Source organism: Megascapheus bottae, chromosome 6, assembly GCF_031878675.1.
Source record: "Megascapheus bottae isolate mThoBot1 chromosome 6, mThoBot2.hap1, whole genome shotgun sequence".
NCBI classification, from domain to species: domain Eukaryota; kingdom Metazoa; phylum Chordata; class Mammalia; order Rodentia; family Geomyidae; genus Megascapheus; species Megascapheus bottae.
The window spans coordinates 45,867,733-45,886,306 of record NC_143514.1 but is presented as its reverse complement, the minus strand read 5'-3'; the positions used below and the strand labels follow the sequence as shown (position 1 = coordinate 45,886,306).

The 18,574-nt window shown below is 39.2% G+C and overlaps 1 protein-coding gene across 1 annotated transcript in view; it reads right to left on the bottom strand.

Moving 5' to 3' along the window:
• Positions 1-16,200, bottom strand: part of Oma1 (OMA1 zinc metallopeptidase) — a 59,300-nt gene extending 43,100 nt beyond the window's left edge. Inside the window, exons 1-5 of the mRNA XM_090333739.1 lie at positions 16,125-16,200; positions 7,921-8,439; positions 4,558-4,786; positions 2,017-2,190; positions 1,805-1,912 (exon numbers count right to left, since the gene is read on the bottom strand). Coding sequence (XP_090189865.1) covers positions 1,805-1,912; positions 2,017-2,190; positions 4,558-4,786; positions 7,921-8,420 — 1,011 coding nt within the window. The 5' untranslated portion in view covers positions 8,421-8,439; positions 16,125-16,200. The remainder of the gene's footprint in view (positions 1-1,804; positions 1,913-2,016; positions 2,191-4,557; positions 4,787-7,920; positions 8,440-16,124) is intronic.
• Between the last annotated feature and the right edge of the window lie 2,374 nt (positions 16,201-18,574).

Genomic DNA, 18,574 nt, shown 5'->3' with positions numbered 1-18,574 from the left:
CATTTTTGCAGGTATGACACCATTACTTGAAAGACAGGAGATTACACATGATGACTCCAACTGCTTGGATTTATTCTTGCAGATAGTTAACAAAAATGCCTTTTCATTAAAAAAAATTTCCTATAAATCAGAAGAAACCAGGGAGGTAATTCCTATTCATGCCACAGAAAAAGCAGAACTCTGGTCCTATTCATCTTATTACCACTCTCTAAGAAATAGGTAGAACTGGGGAGGAGGAGGAGAGGGAAATGGGGATCATGTCATGAGAAAGGGTATCAACGTTTGTGAAGTAATGCACCTTCTATCGGGTGAATATAATGTAACCCTTCTATTAATTACAATAAAAAAAATTACAGGGGCCGGGAGTTTGACCTAGAGGTAGAGTGCCTGCCTCGCATGCACAAAGACCCAGGTTCGATTCCTCGGTACCACATACATAGAAAAAGCTAGAAGTGGTGCGGTGGCTCAGGGTAGAACATTAGCCTTGAGGAAAGTCCAAGGACAGTGCTCAGACCCTGAGCTCAAGCCCAGGACTAGGAAAAAAAAAATTACAACCCATCAAAAAAAAAAAAGAAATAGGTAGAACTTGAGATAACTTCAAGGTATAAGTATTACGGTTCCCATTTGGCATTAATATTATTTATATTTTGGATTTTGTGCAATCCTTTCACTATTGAACCTTTGTGCGTTCAATTAAAGAAAATATACTTCTCTGTAATTATATGGACAAAAAGAGATCTTCATTATTTTAATAAATAACAATTAAAAATGAATGAAACAGCCACATACCAGTGGTTCACATCTGTTATCTAGCTTAGCTGCTAAGGAATCTGAGGTCTGATGATTGTGGTTCAACCTGGACCTATAAGTCTGAAACTTTTATTTCTAATAAACTACCAAAAGACCAAAAGTAGAGCTGTGGCTCAAGCAACAGAATTCTATCCTTGAATCAAAAAGCTCAAAAACAATACATAAGTCCTGAGTTCAAGCCCTAGAACTGACAAGTGCACGCACACGCACACGCGCACACACACACACACACACACACACACACACACACACACACAAATGGACTGATACCAAGATCGGTAGATGTAGACTCTACACTAACCAGCAGATAATCACTACAGCAACAAAAAAAGGAAACCTAGACCAGCACATAGGCAAGCACCGTAGCATGTTAGTCATATGATTTGTAGTCTTTTCAAACATTATTCTCCTCATCTATAAAACAGGGATGATAAATACATGCTTCAGGAGACATTAAAGATACGAATGGGAAGGTACATATGAAAAACCTTGGGAAACTGTAAGAGAGCAAGGTAGCCTTATTACTTTGCATTAATTATACATGGCACATCATTCTAGACATTTCTGAGATGCTCCAAGCTATTCTGAGAATAAAAAAGGAAGGAAACTGATCTACCCACTTAATAGTGATATCACTTTGCAACAATTAATTTTATGACTGGATTATAAGTATGTTAATAATTATGGAAAGTCTAAATTTTAATTTGAAATAATTAGAGGTTGGGAATAATTACTTTTTTTAGCTGAAGAGACAGGTGATAAAAAATAGTATTTAACAGAAACACTAATTACTAAGTATCAAATACTAAAGGCCATAAAAATTCTCAAAATTAGCCAATCAGCTAGTTTTAGGTAACACTAAAAGGCATTTACTCAAAACTAAAGTTCCATCACTGAAATAAAGAAACCTGAAATGCTTCTGTTCTTTAAACAATACACCTGGAGGACTTCAAAACAGTATTTAAACAACTAAACATTTATTATAGTTACTTACTGCATGTCCAAGAACTGCATGTGCAATTTCATGGCCCAGAAGGAAGGAAAGTTGGTGGATGTCAGTCACACTATTTAAAAGCCCGGTGAAAATAAACATGTGTCCATTCTGCACCATAAGGAAAGTAATGTTGCAATTAGAAAACCTCAACAAGAAAGAAATGAGGACATTAAATCTAGCAATACAAAACGTGTTTGCACACACGGACTTACTGGAAGTACGAAGGCATTTATGTCAGGGGAATGAACCACATGAATAACCCAGTCGATTTCAGGGATCCCAGGAATGTCTTTGTTGCATTCAATTAAATGATGCACTACTTCTTTCACGGTCAGATATCGAGGGTCTTTCTCAGTTAGCATATCATTTTTAAATTCTTCCATCCACTAGAAGAGCAAGAGGATTCTTTATTTTACAAAATGTTTAGTGCCACAGAATATTTGTTTTACTTCATGGCAAGTGATGTAGCTAGTGTGGGACAGTTTTATTTTTAATCATGTAAAATGTATTTATTGTGCACTCAAAATTCCAAGAGTGTGAATTATTCAAAGGAATTTCACAAAGGAATAAATACTATCACTATGGTTTTGCACATAAATGCATCAAAATCAAATTTTTATTTTCTACTAGTCTATATTATCTTTACACCTTTAAGTATTTCAGAAAATAATATGCTACCTAGAGAATAAAGATTTAACATTACAAAGAAAGATGCATAAGGAAACTGCTTTTATAAGTCACAAAAAACCCTATATTTAATGTGAAATTTAACTTATACACAAGAAAAGACATTTCACTCATTTTTAAATTTTTTATTCACAGAGATTAAAGGAAATTACTGAAAGGGCGTAGATTTCTTCTACTTGATGTAGATTGAGAAAGACCAGCAGCTTCAGTTATGACTCTTTAAACTATAGTGAGAAAATTAAGGATGCTCTGAAAATATTCAATTTCCATAAAATGTATAACCTTCTTCTCCAAGATGCATTTAAAACACATACATTTAGGAAAGGGAATTATAGCTCAAGTGGTGGGATACCAGTCTAGAAAATATAAGACCTAGAGTTCAAACTCCAGTACTGCCAGAAAGTTAAAGTATGTAATTTTATTTAATATGGATTTAAAATAATCTTCATATGAATTAATATTGTAAAGTATAACTCATCAGTGTAAACTGAAACAGAGAGTCCAGGACTTTAACCTAGTGGAAAAGTGCTTGCCAAGCATTCATGAAGTTCTGGGTTCGATTCCGTGGTACCATACACATAGAAAAAGTGGTGCTGTGGCTCAAGGGGTAGAGCTCTCACCTTTGGAAAGCCCAAGGACTCAGGCCCTGAGTTCAAGCCCCGGGACTGGCAAAAAAAAAAAAAGTGAAACAAAAAACTATTTCTAAAGGAGTTATTATTTATAATAATACATTTATAACACATCTATAATGTAAAATCATGAAATGTGTTTGAATTTTCATACCAAACAGGTGTTGGTTTTAAAATGAAATAACAAAGTGTATGCACGTATAGACATATATGCACATGTCTTAAACATTTCTAAGCAATATAAATGAAACTAGTCCTATCTCCATCTTTCTAGAACTTTTTTCCTCAAAACTGCATCTGACTAAATGAATCCTAAGAAACATTCCAAACCTCTGTATGTATTCTACTACAAGAGACTGTTCTTACTTTAAAAACAGTCTTTATGGCTCTGAGTGCTTGTACCTTCTTTTATCAATGGCAGCTTTCCTTTCACAAACGGAAGTTCATTTGGAAAGGATGGTATGTGGATCTAATCATGTCAAAGCTATCAAATGAGGCTGAGACATCAACTGACTAATGGTAACTGAGCACATACTATGCATGTGCCACACAGGAGCGACATGATGATCACTTCTGTCCCTGTGGAACTCACCAGGGTCCAAATCTGCTACTACCTGGGTTATGGCTTTTCAAGGAGTTAAAACTTCTAAACTTCACTTACTGTGCATTCAGAAAATACAGCCAGGCATGGTGGTACATGTATAACCCAGCTCTCAGGAAACTGAGATAGAAGGATTGTGATTTGCAGGCCAGCCTGGGTTACACACAAAGTTCCAGGCCAGAAGAGCCTGGGTTATATAGTACGATCCTGTCTTAAAAAAAAAATGCAATAAATTGCCAAAATTCAAAAATGATATTGGGGGGGAAGCTAATTTATTATGCCTGACTTTCAAGATATAAAACATCACACTATAGGTGTATCTTCAATTAGTACACACTAAGCACTAATCTGCAAAACACCCATGGCCCTTGGTCCCACGGAGCTCAGTCTAACAATAGAGAAAGCACAGCAAGTTAATGCTTTGAAAGAAAAGCAAAGTAAGCAAAGAGAAGCACAGTAAGCTCCAAGAAGAAAACAGAGTAGGAGACATAACTCTAAACTGCCAAGCACAGGACACAACTATAACTGAGTTAGTTTATAGTTCAGTCTGAATGCAGAACATACCCTGGCACGTAGGCTAGTCACTCTGCCTAATCCCATGGGAGCATGCTAGGAAGACTTTCCTGAGACTGTCAGTAAAGGGAGCAGGCACTGAGCAGGAGTTGGCTGGGTAGATGGGAGCAAGAGCAATGCAGGCAATGGGAATCTAAGGTGAAAGGCCTTCTGGGATACACTGCCCACTTCATATCAAAGTCTAACATAAAACAAGTACATCTTTCATACTTAGAAACTTTCTTGCTTTGAGTATTATCTAATTAGAAACAATTACTACTTACTACTTCATATTCCAGCTCTGATAGAAGTCTGAAATGCTCTTTCCCCAATAATAGTAGCTTGCTCCGTCCTGTGATCGGGCTTACTTCCAGGTGAGTAAAATAAAACACTATAAATAGCAGTCCAAAGCTACTCAAACCAAGGAGTAACTTCCACTTATTCCTCCTTATACTCTCCTTAAACAGTTCCTTCTTGTTAGGAGGAAGTGCCTGCCACCATTTCCTTATGCCCCTGGAGCAAAGAGAAAAATTCAAAGTTCTGATCACTATATCAGCATGCATCACTGAAACTCAAATGCATCTGCTAGAATTTTATGTTATCAAAGATTCCAATCATTACATTTCACTGTATGAATAGGACTTTATTTTATGCACTCTTTCGTAAACAATGAAAGAGTAATCCACTGTATATAGTTGAAAATGAAAACTTTAATGCTCATGTAAGCTTTCTTCTTCAGCTATTTTAAGGACTAAGTGAGAAGTTATTGTGCTAAAACTCCTGCTACTAAGCATTTATTATATAACCCATAAAGTCCTTTTCTAATCATTACACATATTAATCTTCCCGTAGCCACATTATAGGAGACTGGGATACAGAGAAGTTAAGTGACTTGTCCAAGATGACAGAAGTAATACAAGAAAACCAGGTAACACAACGGCTAACATTACAGAGACTGATCATGTGATCGCTTAACTGGGATAAACTGCACAAATAAACATCAGAGTTTTAGGTACAGTAAATCTGTATTTTCAACCACTATGCTGCCCGCTGTACTGAGACTCACAGCATAATCTGACAGCAAGGGAAAAGGGAAACTACTTCAGCATTCACTTTTGAGGAGTAAAAAAATATTGCAGCTTGGTATGGTGGCTCAGGTCTGTAATTGTAGCTACTCAGGAGGCTAAGGTCTGAGGATAAAGATTCAAAGCCAGCCCGGGCACAAAAGGACCTAGGTCTCTTATCTCCAATTAACCTCTAGAAAATGGAAAGTGGGGCTTGGGTAAGGGATAGGGCAGTAGCTTTGAGCAGAAGAGCTTAGGAACAATACCCAGGCCCAGGATAGGGCGATGGCTTTGAGCTGAAGAGTTTAGGGACACCACCCAGGCCCAGGATAGGGCGATGGCCTTGAGCTGATGAGTTTAGGGACACCACCCAGGCCAAGGGATAGGGTGGTAGAAGAGCTCAGGGACAGCGTCAAGGCCAAGTTCAAGCCCCATGACCCACCCAAAAAAAAAAAAATCTCAGAAGCAGAAATTTCGCTATGTTGTAAAAGAGAAGTGATAAGAAGGCCCAAAGCACTGGAAATAAGAACATGGGAAAGTTCACAAGTAACAACTCAGGGTGAGCAAAAGGTCACTCCAGAGCTCAGCAGAGGTCACAAGCACTTCAACAATAAGCCATGTTTTCAATAATGTGACCAAAAAAAAAAAATTTACTTGTGAGTTATCTGTAAAATGTTAATACAAATCCAACATACATACAACATTCCCTTAAATTTTCTTTTGTTTTTACAATATAGTTAACTTATGAAAAGTATCTTACTTTTGTTACAATGTCTGGAAGAATCACCAAGGGTCCAAATAGTAAAGATCTGTTGCCAGCCTGCATCCTCTGGAGGTGGTGAGGATTTAGGAGGGGAAGCCAAGTGGGAGGTGGAACTGAGTCATTGGGTATACTCTTAGTGGGACACTGGAACCCCAGCTCCTTCTTACTTCTCTTTAGGCTTCCTGGCCATCAACAAATAAAAAGGCTTCCTGTACCACATGCTCCCACCATGAAGAACTGTGCCACCACAGTCCCAAGAAATCATGGACCAAAGCCAATGAAACTAGAAAACAGTGAGCCTCTTCCCTTCACATACTTCAGGTGTCTGCGACAGTGGCAAAATGTTGACTGACAGTGGCATACAGGAAATGCCTTAGAGAAGGCATTTGAAGCAGAAGGACCATAAATCAAATTATAAAATATACGTATCTCCTATTTCAAACTTGAGATGAACTTAAATATTTCATATTTAAAGTGTATATATTCAGTCTAGAAGTGTGACTCAAGTGGTAGAGGAGCAGTCCAAACCCCAATACTACCAAAAACAGAAAATAGAAAATGTATGCAGAACATATTCTAAAAATGAAATCATGGGTAACTTCCGGTGTTAACCAACAGCAAAATTAAATATAAATAATTTACAAGGATGAGAACACATTAAAGCTGGGAAAGCCGTTCCTTATTCCAGGAAATGATGATATGGTTATTTAGCCTGTAAGCCAACATAGCTGCTTATTTTCTGAGTGCCAATACTAAACTGCAAAGACAACATATTAAGGGAAGTTCTTGAGTTTTGAGTAAATGTAAATTGAAGTGTCACTATGGGAAAAAATATTAGTACAAAGGACTTCAGAGTTAACAATTTTAAGACGGCTTTATGAAAAGGTAATGATTGAATTGCTTTAATCTTCATCAAGCAAGAGAAAATAGGGCTTAAAAATGATTTAGCCTAGCTGGGCAGGCTTGGTGGCTCATGTAATACTAGCTACTCAGGAGGCTGAGATCTGAGCATCACAGTTTAAAGCCAGCCTAGGCAGTAAAGACGGGTACCAAAGACCTAAGACCTAAAAACCGTCCAAGTGTGCGCATCTTATCTCCAATTAATCACTAAAAATCTCCAATTAATCACTAAAAACCGGGATGTGGGGCTGTGGCTCAAGGGGTAGGGCGGCGGTAACACTGAGCTGAAGAGGTCAGAGAGAATGCCCAGGCCCATGGGTAGGGCAGTAGCCTTGAGCTGAAGGGCTCAGGGACAGTGCCCAGGCCCAGAGTTCAAGCCCTATGACTCAAAAAAAAAAAATTAGCTATAAAAATAGTAATTGTTATAAAGAATTACCATGAAAAAAAAATAATGTTTTGGAAATAGAACAGAAAAAAAAATAAGTTCTGATAGTCTAAGAGTTAACTTCACTAGACATGAGCCCTTTCTTATCAATTACTCAGTTTCATGATTTACAACCTAAAATTTCACAAATAGGCAATGTTCTTATACATGAACTATTGCCAATACTTCTGATTCTTGCAATTATAAATATTTTTAAATGACTACACCAACACACGACTTCTAAACAACACATTTCTCTACCATGATGTGCATCATATTACTTCAAAGATGATTAAATCACAATTGAGTGAAATGTACTGTTTACAAACAATATTGAGCTAAACATGATATGGGGGAAGAGTAACCAGGCTTCTTTAAAAGTATAGTTGTACAAATACTAAAGCCTAATTTTAAGTCAGTACAGATAATAAAAATAACTGTTCCACAAAAACAAAAAAAAAGAAATACAAAAGGTCATGCTGCCAAAGCATTCTACCTGCCCACAATGATTGCCAGCAGCTTCTGCATGGGCTTCAAAATGACCAGCAGGAGGGGCACTGGGGCGGCCCGCATGCAGGGAGAAGTGTGGAGACTCTGGGCTACTCTTCCTGGAGAACAGCTGGGAGGCTGGACAGCCCTGAAAACAGGAACTACAGCACCTTGCTTTATCAGCACCCATCCTGGATAAAAGCCACGTCCCATAGCGCCTTTATGTGCGTCCATCCACAATGCCCTTCTTTGGGTACTTGAGAGGTATTCTGGTCTGTTATTCAAAGTCCTATAGAAACGAACATTTCCCGGCAGGAAAGTGACCACATCACAGTGACTGGCTGACTTGAGTCCCTGATACCTATGTACTACAAGGAGACTTTGTACTTGACGGCTGCCCATGGAAGTCACTGTGCATGAGTTCCATCTGGCCCACTTCGCCAGTGAATGACAATGGGAGAAAAAATAGTTTCTAGTGCCAGACTGTAGTCCATAGAAGAAGCTCATCTTCCTTGTTCTTGATTACCTAGGACACAAAAGATAAAATATAAATACCCAAGGAAAAGATTTATGAAAGTGGGAATAGCATGCTTATTAAGTAGGTGCTCTAACACTCTACTCAGGGCCTTCCCTACGCAAAGCCCCCCTATGACATGGAGCAGAGAAAGTATGCATTGCATTACTGCAAGGTGGCTTCAGAAAGTAGAATTGTTTCTATCATTTTCTTATTTTCAGTTTTTTAACAAAGTATTTAGAAACTAACAAATAAACTATATGAAATTAACAAAAGAGTCAGTCCTCAGTAAGTGTAGGCAAGAAGAATATGTAACAGGATAGAAAAACCTAATTTTTGAAAACTTATCTTTTTTTTTCTTTTGGTGTCCTGGAGTTTGAACTCAGAATCTAGTACTTGCTAAGCAGGTTCTCTACCACCACTTGAGCCACTCAACTAATCCTGCAAAATATGACTTAGAAATTGAAATTTTACTCCTTCATATAAAATCCTGAGACTTGTACTTGGGGTAAAAAAAAATGGACCAAATTCACTTTCCTACTTAAACAATAACAAAAAAAAAAAACCAGATTGTGTGTGTGTGTGTGTGTGTGTGTGTGTGTGTGTGTGTGTGTGTGTGTGACAACTGTTTCAGCAGGCTGGACATGAGCAGTGGAGCAGTGGAGGACTGAGAGACTGAAGACAAACAACGTAAGTCCTAAAACTGCCCAGATTACTGCCTGGACAGTTCCCTGGCACCTGGCAGAGAAAACACATCACTAAATTGAAGAGAAGCTAGGAGTTCAAGTAGACTCAAGTAGCCAGTGCTTACTGGACAAAGAATAAGATGACAAAGGGACACAGAGGGACACCTGACCATCTGCAGAAAAGTCCTGGCTCCTATTTTGCTGAGTCCTAGCAGGATATATGTGTGAAGGGGAAAAAAAAACTCTAAACCTGCCCTCCCCCCCAAAAAATATGAAAAGACTAGAGCACACACAATATGCACAGCTCAGAGAATAGGGTCTAGTGTCTGTTCTGACCTTTCAGAGTTGAAAACCAATATGTTTATAATTCATGACTATTGAGAAGAATACACTGAAGAATTTGGCCTTAATGTCAGGTGAAAATTAGTCCTACAATAAAAGGTATTCTGGCCACACATCAGATTACAAGCAACACCCAGTGGCCTCAGACATTTGAGCTAAAACCTACTATAGTAAAAACAACACCCAAAATGATGAAACAGTTTCTAAGAAACAACATTCTGGGAACCCTGGGAGGGGAGAAGAGCAAAGTGGAGAGAACTCCATAAGAATACAAACATACCCAGCACTTTACAAAGTACAGTTTACAATTAGGTATTACTAGGAGTGCAAGAGGTTAAAAAAATACATTTTGTCCACAATCAAACAATCAATGCAAAATAATAATTAGACATATCAATATAAAATAATTAGAAACATCAATGAAAAATAAGACAGATTTCAGTATTAGTAGAAAGTATATTCAAGTAGCTATAGTAACTATATCGTAGACTGTTGATATGGGCATGCATACGGCTCTAGTCAGAATAAGGAAAAATTGGACAGTCAGGATGCCAAGTTCATATTGTACAGCAGATTTTTGGCTCATTTTTTCCCACAATGCCCTCAACTTCCACTATAAAGCATGCTACCTTTCAAGAGATCTAACATTGTCACTGTATGGCTCAAATTAATCATATTGACTTTTGCTTTGCTTTTGGGACACCATTTGATTTTAGAGAGGAAGACTGCACCATGATTTAAACACAACTGGTGTAAATAAGGGATGGACCCAGCTTCTCTAAAAACCAATCCACATATAAGCACGTGAGATTTAAGTTTCATTTTTTTTTGAGATTTAAGTTTCATTTTATATTTTACTTTGAGTATACATAGTCAAAACCACCTGTAATAAGTTTGCAAATATATAAGTTTATTGAATTCCATAGTTAAGAAGCTAAAGGAAAACTTGAGCATATTTTTGTAGAAACACGGGTTACTTCTTTTAAAAGGTCAACATGCTAGGGATGGTGGTACATCCTTATTATCCTGTAACTGTAGAGGCTGAAGAAAAGTGAGTCCAAGAACTTCCTGGGCTACACAGTAAGGGAACTTTAAAAAAAAAATTTTTTTAAGCCTACATTTAATGCAAACAAGAAAACACATCATTCTAAGGTAAAGATACACTGGATGAAATTTACACTAGAATTAAGTATTTAGGAATAAAAACTTATAGACTAGAAGACGTGCCAAACAGAAACACACTTAAAAGAAAGTATCAAGAGTCTGGGACAACTTTGAATAAACTAATATCCTTGCAGTTGTAATCTTTAAGAAAAGGGAAATCTTAAAAAAAAAAAAAAGTAATGGCCCCAAACTGCCAAAATGTGATAGAAACTAAAAATTCAATAGCCCATGAAGTTTAATGACCCCCCCACACACACAAGACACACAAAGTAAACAATTCTAAGGCACATCATAACTTCTTTAAATCAATGTAAATGACAACATCAGATCTGTTATTTTCCATGAGATGTACAAATTCTTCCAAAGGTGTGTGAATAAAAGCACATACCTGCAATCCCAGCCACTTAAGGGCAGGGATAGGAGGATCTAGGCTTTAGGCCATCTCAGGGAACAAATTTTAGCTAGAACCTGTCTCATGAACAGGGCATGATGGTACAAACACCATCCCAGCTTTGTGGGAAGTAAAGGGAAAAGATCCCAGTCTGAGGCTAGACCAGGTAAAAACATAAGACCCTTTCAAAGACAAACTAAAGCAAAAAAGATCAGGACAAGGCTGAAGTTGCAAGGAACTTGCATATTAAGTATGTGGCCCTGGCTTGAAAACCCCAGAACTAGCTGGCACTGATGGCTCACACCTAGCTTCTCAGGAGGCCGAGATCTGAGGATCAGGGTTCAAAGCCAGCCCAGGCACAAAAGGACCTAAGACTCTTATCTCTAATTAACCTCTAAAAAATGGGAAGGGGGGCATGGCTCAAGGGTAAGGTAGTAGCCTTGAGCTGAAGAGCTCAGGGACAGCGCCCAGGCGGAGTCCATGCCCCATGACCCACCAAAAAGAAAAAGAAAAAAGAAAGGAAGAAAGGAAGGAAGGAAGGAAGGAAGGAAGGAAGGAAGGAAGGAAGGAAGGAAGGAAAAGAAAACTACAGAACTACCAAAAAAGAGTCCCTAAAATTATGTTACACTCAATATACAACTACTATATACTAACTCCATTTCAATCTATTTTTAAGGTTCTAAAAAAGACACAATAACCAAGAGACAATGTGTAAATTTTGCATCTTAGACTGAAAGAAAAAAAAAGCTTTATAAAACAATTAGAACAAGATAAGGGAATCTAATATGGACTTGTTTTGAAGTTATTTTAGGCCATTCTTTTCTTAGATATATTCTGGTGACAGAAGTGGCTTTTATTACTGATGCTTGTTGAAGTATCTCTTCAATGATAACTGATACTTTCAAATTCTACTGAGAATACAAACACATATACATGTACAGATTTACTGAAAACACATGCACACATAAACAAGCTCTGCACACGGACAGAGCCAATACTGTTAGCAATTATCATACTGATATGATGGCTTATGTGTGAGTTCCTTAGTTTCCTTTTTTTTTAAGTTTTCAGAAGTCTTAAAATTTATATAGTAAAAGTTAGGGGAGGCAGGTAAAACTAACTCAGCTTTAACTAATACAGTACTATCTACAAAGATATTTAGAAAATGCAAATGGTAATAAACATTATATTAAACTATTTGAAAATACTCAAATTAGCCTCAATGAAGCTTATTCATTACACTCTTTCATTATTCATGTATAAAGTGAATAAAGGTCATGCTACATAAAAATTGATTTCAAGTTAGTACAAAATTATAATCTAGGCTGATTTATAATAGCTTGCCATCATTAAAAAGATGATAGCCCTTTTTATTTTCCTTTTTGAATGAAGCTGAAAAGTGGTAAAAATAATAATAATAATAATAATTTAACCCTAAAGATCATTTCAAAACTAGCAATCATCAATCACTTAACAATGGAATTTAAACTATCTAGTAGAAATCAAACTACAAAAATAAGACAAACCAATGTCCTTTCTTCTACTTCCTATCTAAGCTACTGAACAGATAAATGTCAAATCTCATCTTAGCCTCAACTTAGAAAATGGGGTATTAAGGACATATTGGTGCCTAGCGACCCCTACCACTGGCCACAGAGGAAGAAGTGGCTATCCTAACACAGAAAGTAATGCAAAAGTGTCCAGCATAACACTGTAAAGCCTGTGTTAAGTTGGCTCTAAAGTTAGTGGTATGCAGCAAAACAAAGTAAGAAGCAGTTGCACGTAAGTTCAGATAAAAATTAATAGCATTTTAATGTTATAAATGTTACTGGAACTACCTGGGGGTTCCTTCTGTGGCTTATGTTTTCCAATTTTCAGTGAGTCAGTTCTAAAACATTCTAGATTATCCCTGGTGACTTCTGACGTTCAAAAGATTGAAGTCCACATTAAATCAATCAATTCCACCTCCTAAATGACTCCACCCAGCTGTTTCTGGGCTTTGCCACCCTGGAGTGCTAGTTATCCAGTTCATCCCCTAAATTAGAGTAAAGCAATTGTTCTAAGGACCAAACAGAAGTACAGAATCTAGTAAAGAGTGCATATAAAAGTCCCATTTTATTTTTTTGTTTGTTTGTTGGTCATGGTACTTGAACTCAAGAGCCTGGACTCTGCCCCCAATCTTTCTAGCTCAAAGCTAGTGCTCTACCACTTTGAGCCACCGCTCCATTTCCATTTTTCTGATAGTTAATTAGAATTAAAACTGTCATGAACTTTCCTGCCCAGGATGACTTTGAATTGTTACCCTCAGATCTCAGTCTTTTGGGTAGCTAGGATTACAGGCAGGAGCCACCAGCACCCAACTAAATGTCCTATGCTGTTAACATTATGAACTATTGGAACCAGAAATCTGTCTAGGCAGATATTCAGGTTTACAAATAATAACAATAAAAGCTTCTCACAAGAACTCTGCTTAGTATGAGACAAGATTTAAAGCAGCACTCTACCACTTCACCAGATGTGAAGTAAAGGGAATGGGTCTGGCTTTTTTGCAGTTTGATTTCTAGTAGAGATGGAAATGCTGTGTATGTGGAGCCGCCCTGCAGGTGGCTACTGACATGGGGCCGGTTCATCTGAAGGACAGAATGTTTAGTTAATATGAATCAACAGCCAAACTATGGAGATCTGTAGGGTCAAGGCAAGATCCTACAGTACGAGCAAAGCCACAGAGAGGTTAACATAGATTCAAACCACCTAAAAAGAGATATAACTACTATCATGGATTTGAGCCTAGTAACAGCAAAAGCTAACAACTCAAAGTCCTACAAAACAAACAGCAGAAAATGCGGAGTAGAAGGAAAGGTAGGTGAATGAAGCAGGGGACAGAATACAGTCATCAAAATCAATACAGTTCTTACAAAATTAAGAAAACAGAGGGAAGTTTCAGTGCTCTTAAATTTCTCTCTGACTACCTTGATGAAACACTTCTCTCATTCAAATTTTGACCTCTAGAGTGTTATTCCAGTCATTCAACTTTTTCATTCACTCAATATTATATGAGTGCAACTATGTGCCAGACACGATTCTGAGTAAGAACAGAGAATAAAAACAGACAAAACTCCTTGTCGAATCTATAAAAAGCAGATATACACACATATATAGAGGTATATATATCTGCTATAAATATACTAATGTAACAAAGTAAATTTTAGGAAGCATATACAAGCTACTCATTTTGGGTAGCAGGAGGGTAGTATCTCAGAATTTAAGTCTTGTTTCTGGGCAGTTTACATTTTTACAGAATGCATTGCTTTTGTAAATCTTAAAATCAAGCGAGCACTTTTGTATTTTTAAAAGTCTTCTTTCATTGGGAATTGAACCCAGGGCTAAGGGCCCTATCATTTGAGTTATGCTCCCAACTCTTCCCTTCTGTTTCCGAGATAGGTTCTCATTAACTTTTTCTGGAGGAAAATCTGCCTGTGTCTGATTCCTGAAGCGTTGAAGTTAAAAGTATGCACCACTATGCCTATTTCATAGTAGTTTTAGGCTTCAATAAACTTCTTCAGAATGTGGCCTGCCACTACCCCAGGTTCTTTCATTAACCCCTCCTTCCCCCAATGCTAAATCCCAGAACCTATAGTTTACTTGCACATGTCAGAAGAGTCTCCTATGTCTGCCTGTGCACATCTACTCGCACTGCTTAGCTCTACTCATCTGACAAGAAAACTGTTCATCTCAGAACATGGGAGACATTCTTCACTGACAGAAGTAAAAACAAAAGCCCTAGCACATGCATATAATTAAAATCATTGTATCATTGACAATCAAGTGTCACTTAGAATGGAAATAGTAGCTAATAACCTGTAGTCCCTTATCTTAAATAAAGAATGGAAAGAAGAAATCTATTTATACATTTTTCTTATCTTAAAGAATGGAAAGAAGAAATCTATTTATACATTTTTCAAAGAGCCAATCACTAGACCATCAGGCACCTAAGAAACAATTAAGTGCTGATAGGTTCTCTTTAGAAGAACTGTGGCAGGCCAACAAATAGTGCTGGCAGACTTCTAAGATGACTAAATTAATGGTGTGAGAAAATAAAACAATTTGCCTTGCTGGCCTCTTTGAACATTCTTCAATTCTTCCTCAATTCTTTTCTGTGGCATCTCAGAATGAGCAAGTACATCACTCTCTGGCAATGGCAGCTGAAGCCTAGGAGAGTTTTCACAACTCCTGGTGGAAATGACTATTTCTTCTCTAGTTTCTATGGAAACTGCTGTCACATTGGCAAAAATAGGACATGTACTTTAAAATAGTCATTCAGACAAAGTACACACACGACTAGAAGGCTTTTAAAAAGAACTAAATAAGTTGTAAGGCAGATTTGATTCTTTGACTTCCAAATGTCACCCTGCACCCCTGATCCCCAGACCTGGTTGTGAGCGAGAGATGTGAATCACAAGGCCTCCTCCAGTTGATCAACTCCTGAATAACCAAATGAGGTCTTTCAACTGCCCTGGACTCACATTTCCTGTAGCAGATTGCATGGCACAGTAATAAAAAAATAACTAAATGAAACTATTTTTTTTTTAAATCTTGCTCTCATGTACACTGATGGTGACATTTAAAGAGTACCAAACGTGTGCTTTCTGTAGACAAGTTTAGGAAGAACTGGTCGGACTGGATATTTCCTTTTTTCCCATGCCGGGGGGGGGGGGGGGGAGTTTGGGGTGCGCCGGGCCAGCCCAGGGCGGGGCGGCCGCGGGGATGCCCTCCACGGCCAGGGGGCGTTACTCGGACGACCCGGGCCATGCAAACGCTTCCCGGAGCAGCAGCTCCCCGGAACAGGCAGCCAGGCGGCAGGGAGCAGGCACCTTCCCCGCCAAGGTAGCGGCCCAGCCCCGCAGGCGGGAGACCCGGCCCGGCGCCCCTCCACACCCCCCTCCTGAGCCCCCTCCAGAGCCCGCGCACCCCACCCGCCGCCTCCTCACCGCCCCCACCACCACCAGAGCCCTCCCATACACACACAGTGTCGCCCACCCCACGCTCCGCTCTCCCCCCCCACCTCGGGCCCACTACGAAGAGGGGAGGGCAAAGGCGTCACCGTGAGGACGTACTCTGTCAGTGGGAGAGCGGGAAGACTCCGCGGCCGGACCTCGGCGCACGCGCACTCTTCCCCAGACACCCCCCCCCCACTTCCGCATTTCCCGCCCGCGAGCCGCCGGGCCCCCTTTGCTCCGCCCACTTGGAGCAGTCGTTACCCACGCCCAGAGTCGTCCTCCCAGCAGGCCACCCCCCTCCCCCGCGCTATGGCTCCCCCTAGCGGCTGGAGGGGGATCACCTCTGGGCTCTAGGAACTAAAGGCTCCATTCTTGTTGGAGCCCACAAGCTTCAGTGAGTCGGATCTTATAAAGGACCAGGGAGTATGTAGCTCAAAGGGAGACGGTTTGCCCACCGTGGACAAGACCCTGGATTCGAGCTCCAGCATAAGAAAAAATAAAAGTAAAGTTATGCTACAGGCCAGGTCTGTCCTGCTTCAGTATTGGCAAATAGGAAAGGGACTTTAGAGACTGCCAAAAGACTAAAAATTCTTAGTTTTGAAGCTGTTGGTGATACAAATAATATTTGGAGTGTGGAAAAATATTGTTTGGATGTATCAGCATAACCCGGCAGGTTGTTGGCATACTGCCACCTACTGAAAATAATATGCTTCATTCCACCAAAAAACATTTCTTGAGGACCACCTGCATTGTCCATGCCAAGGATATACCAAGGAACAAAGAGTTCTGATTTCTCCATCTCCCTGTCAGGGCTAATCTTTTACAGGAGGACTCCCCTTCCATGACCTAATTACTTCCTGTGTTAACCAATTTCTCACGACAGTAATGGATGAAATACTGGAAATAATTAACTTGTCCAGAGAGGAAAGTTTATTTTGACACATGATGTTGGAGGCTCTGGTCCAAAACTGAGTAGACCCATTCCTGTGTCTCCCTGGTTGGAATGGCAGATGGCAAGGCAGGGAGTGAATGGTGGAGACAATCACATCATAAATCAGGACACATAATATGAAAAAGACAGGACTACACCCAGGGCCTCACCACCCCTTTGGGAGGTGTACTTTCAAAGACTCAAGCCTGGGGACCAGGCACTTACCACAAGAACCTCTGGGAAACATTCAGTATTCATATTAGCTCTTGCCAAAACTCCAAACTCTAAACACCATAGGTTTCAACATATATAAATATTCCAGCCAAGGCACGTGAAGGAATTTTCCAAATAGCAGTACAAAGAAGCTACATAGCCAGAACAGAAAATGTAAAGTGTAAATCCTCCAGATTCTATAGCTGTAGAAATGTGATGCTTGTATCTATGTGGTAATATAACTGAATGATCCCCCACCTCTGAAGTTATCATCCCTCACATTTGCTCACGATCCTCCAGCTGCTCTTAGCCAATGACTAACATGGTGTGAACTTTAACGGATGCCATTCTGTGAGATACAGGATTCCTCTAATGGGCTACTTGAAGTCAAGGACTATAATTCCAAAACCTTCTCTGGCTATACTATAGTCTGACACTCTTCTTATACCATTTTCCTTTCTCCCTACTCTCCTTTAGTATCAGACCTGAATTATTTCTGAGGGCTCTCCATACCTCTTTCTGCTCCCTCACCATGATCCTTCTTCAAATTTCCTGTTCAATAATCATTCACCACGTGTGACCCTGTCTTGGTCTCTTCTTCTTACAGCAAATGAAGTGAAACAGGTGGTACAAGAAATAGTATCATCTGAAGGAAAGGTGGAAAGTTAGGCTTTAAGAGTAGCTTGCCAACTGTCTAACTAGAAAGAGAACTCCATTGGAGTGTTATATAAGGTGTGGATAGTCTCTGACACAAGATATTGGGCCCAAAGATTTCAATAATGCTGATCTAGAGGAAATGTTTTAGTCGAAGGAGAAACCAATTCTGACTTTTGAGAGTTATGGAAAGAACGTGTCTGAGAAAACACTGGAGTGAACTAGTTATTACTACATTGCGTTGACACATTGCAGAGCATAATGAGAAACTAAGGGTCTTTAGTAAACGGTTAAGACTGAATGCAAGTTAGTGTCTCCTTGATAGATAACACGGGTTCTTGTCTCTCTACTAGTAGAGTAGGAGAAGCAAATATGGGGATTTGCATAGTAACAGTCACAGAACTCCAGCTTTGTTTAAATGTCTAAAGCCGATCTGGACCCTGGTTGAGAAAACCTGGTACTTGAAGCATGGAATAGAGCATCTGAATGGAATCCTTAAGGAATCTAAGAATCACCAAGTTGTGACTTTGCTTCATCTCTTTGAGCCCTGACAAGGCCGTGTTCTAAAATGTGTCCCCACATTAACTTTTAGCCAGTCTTCTTTCCTATTTTGAACAAACACCCTTAAAAACCAAATAACTACAAAACAGGAAAAGATGTTCATTAGAATGTAGCCATGTTGGCACCTTGCTCTTGAACTCCCAGCCTCCAGAATTGCAGGGAATAAGTGTTTGCTGTCTAAGCAACAAACTAATCCATGGCAATTTGT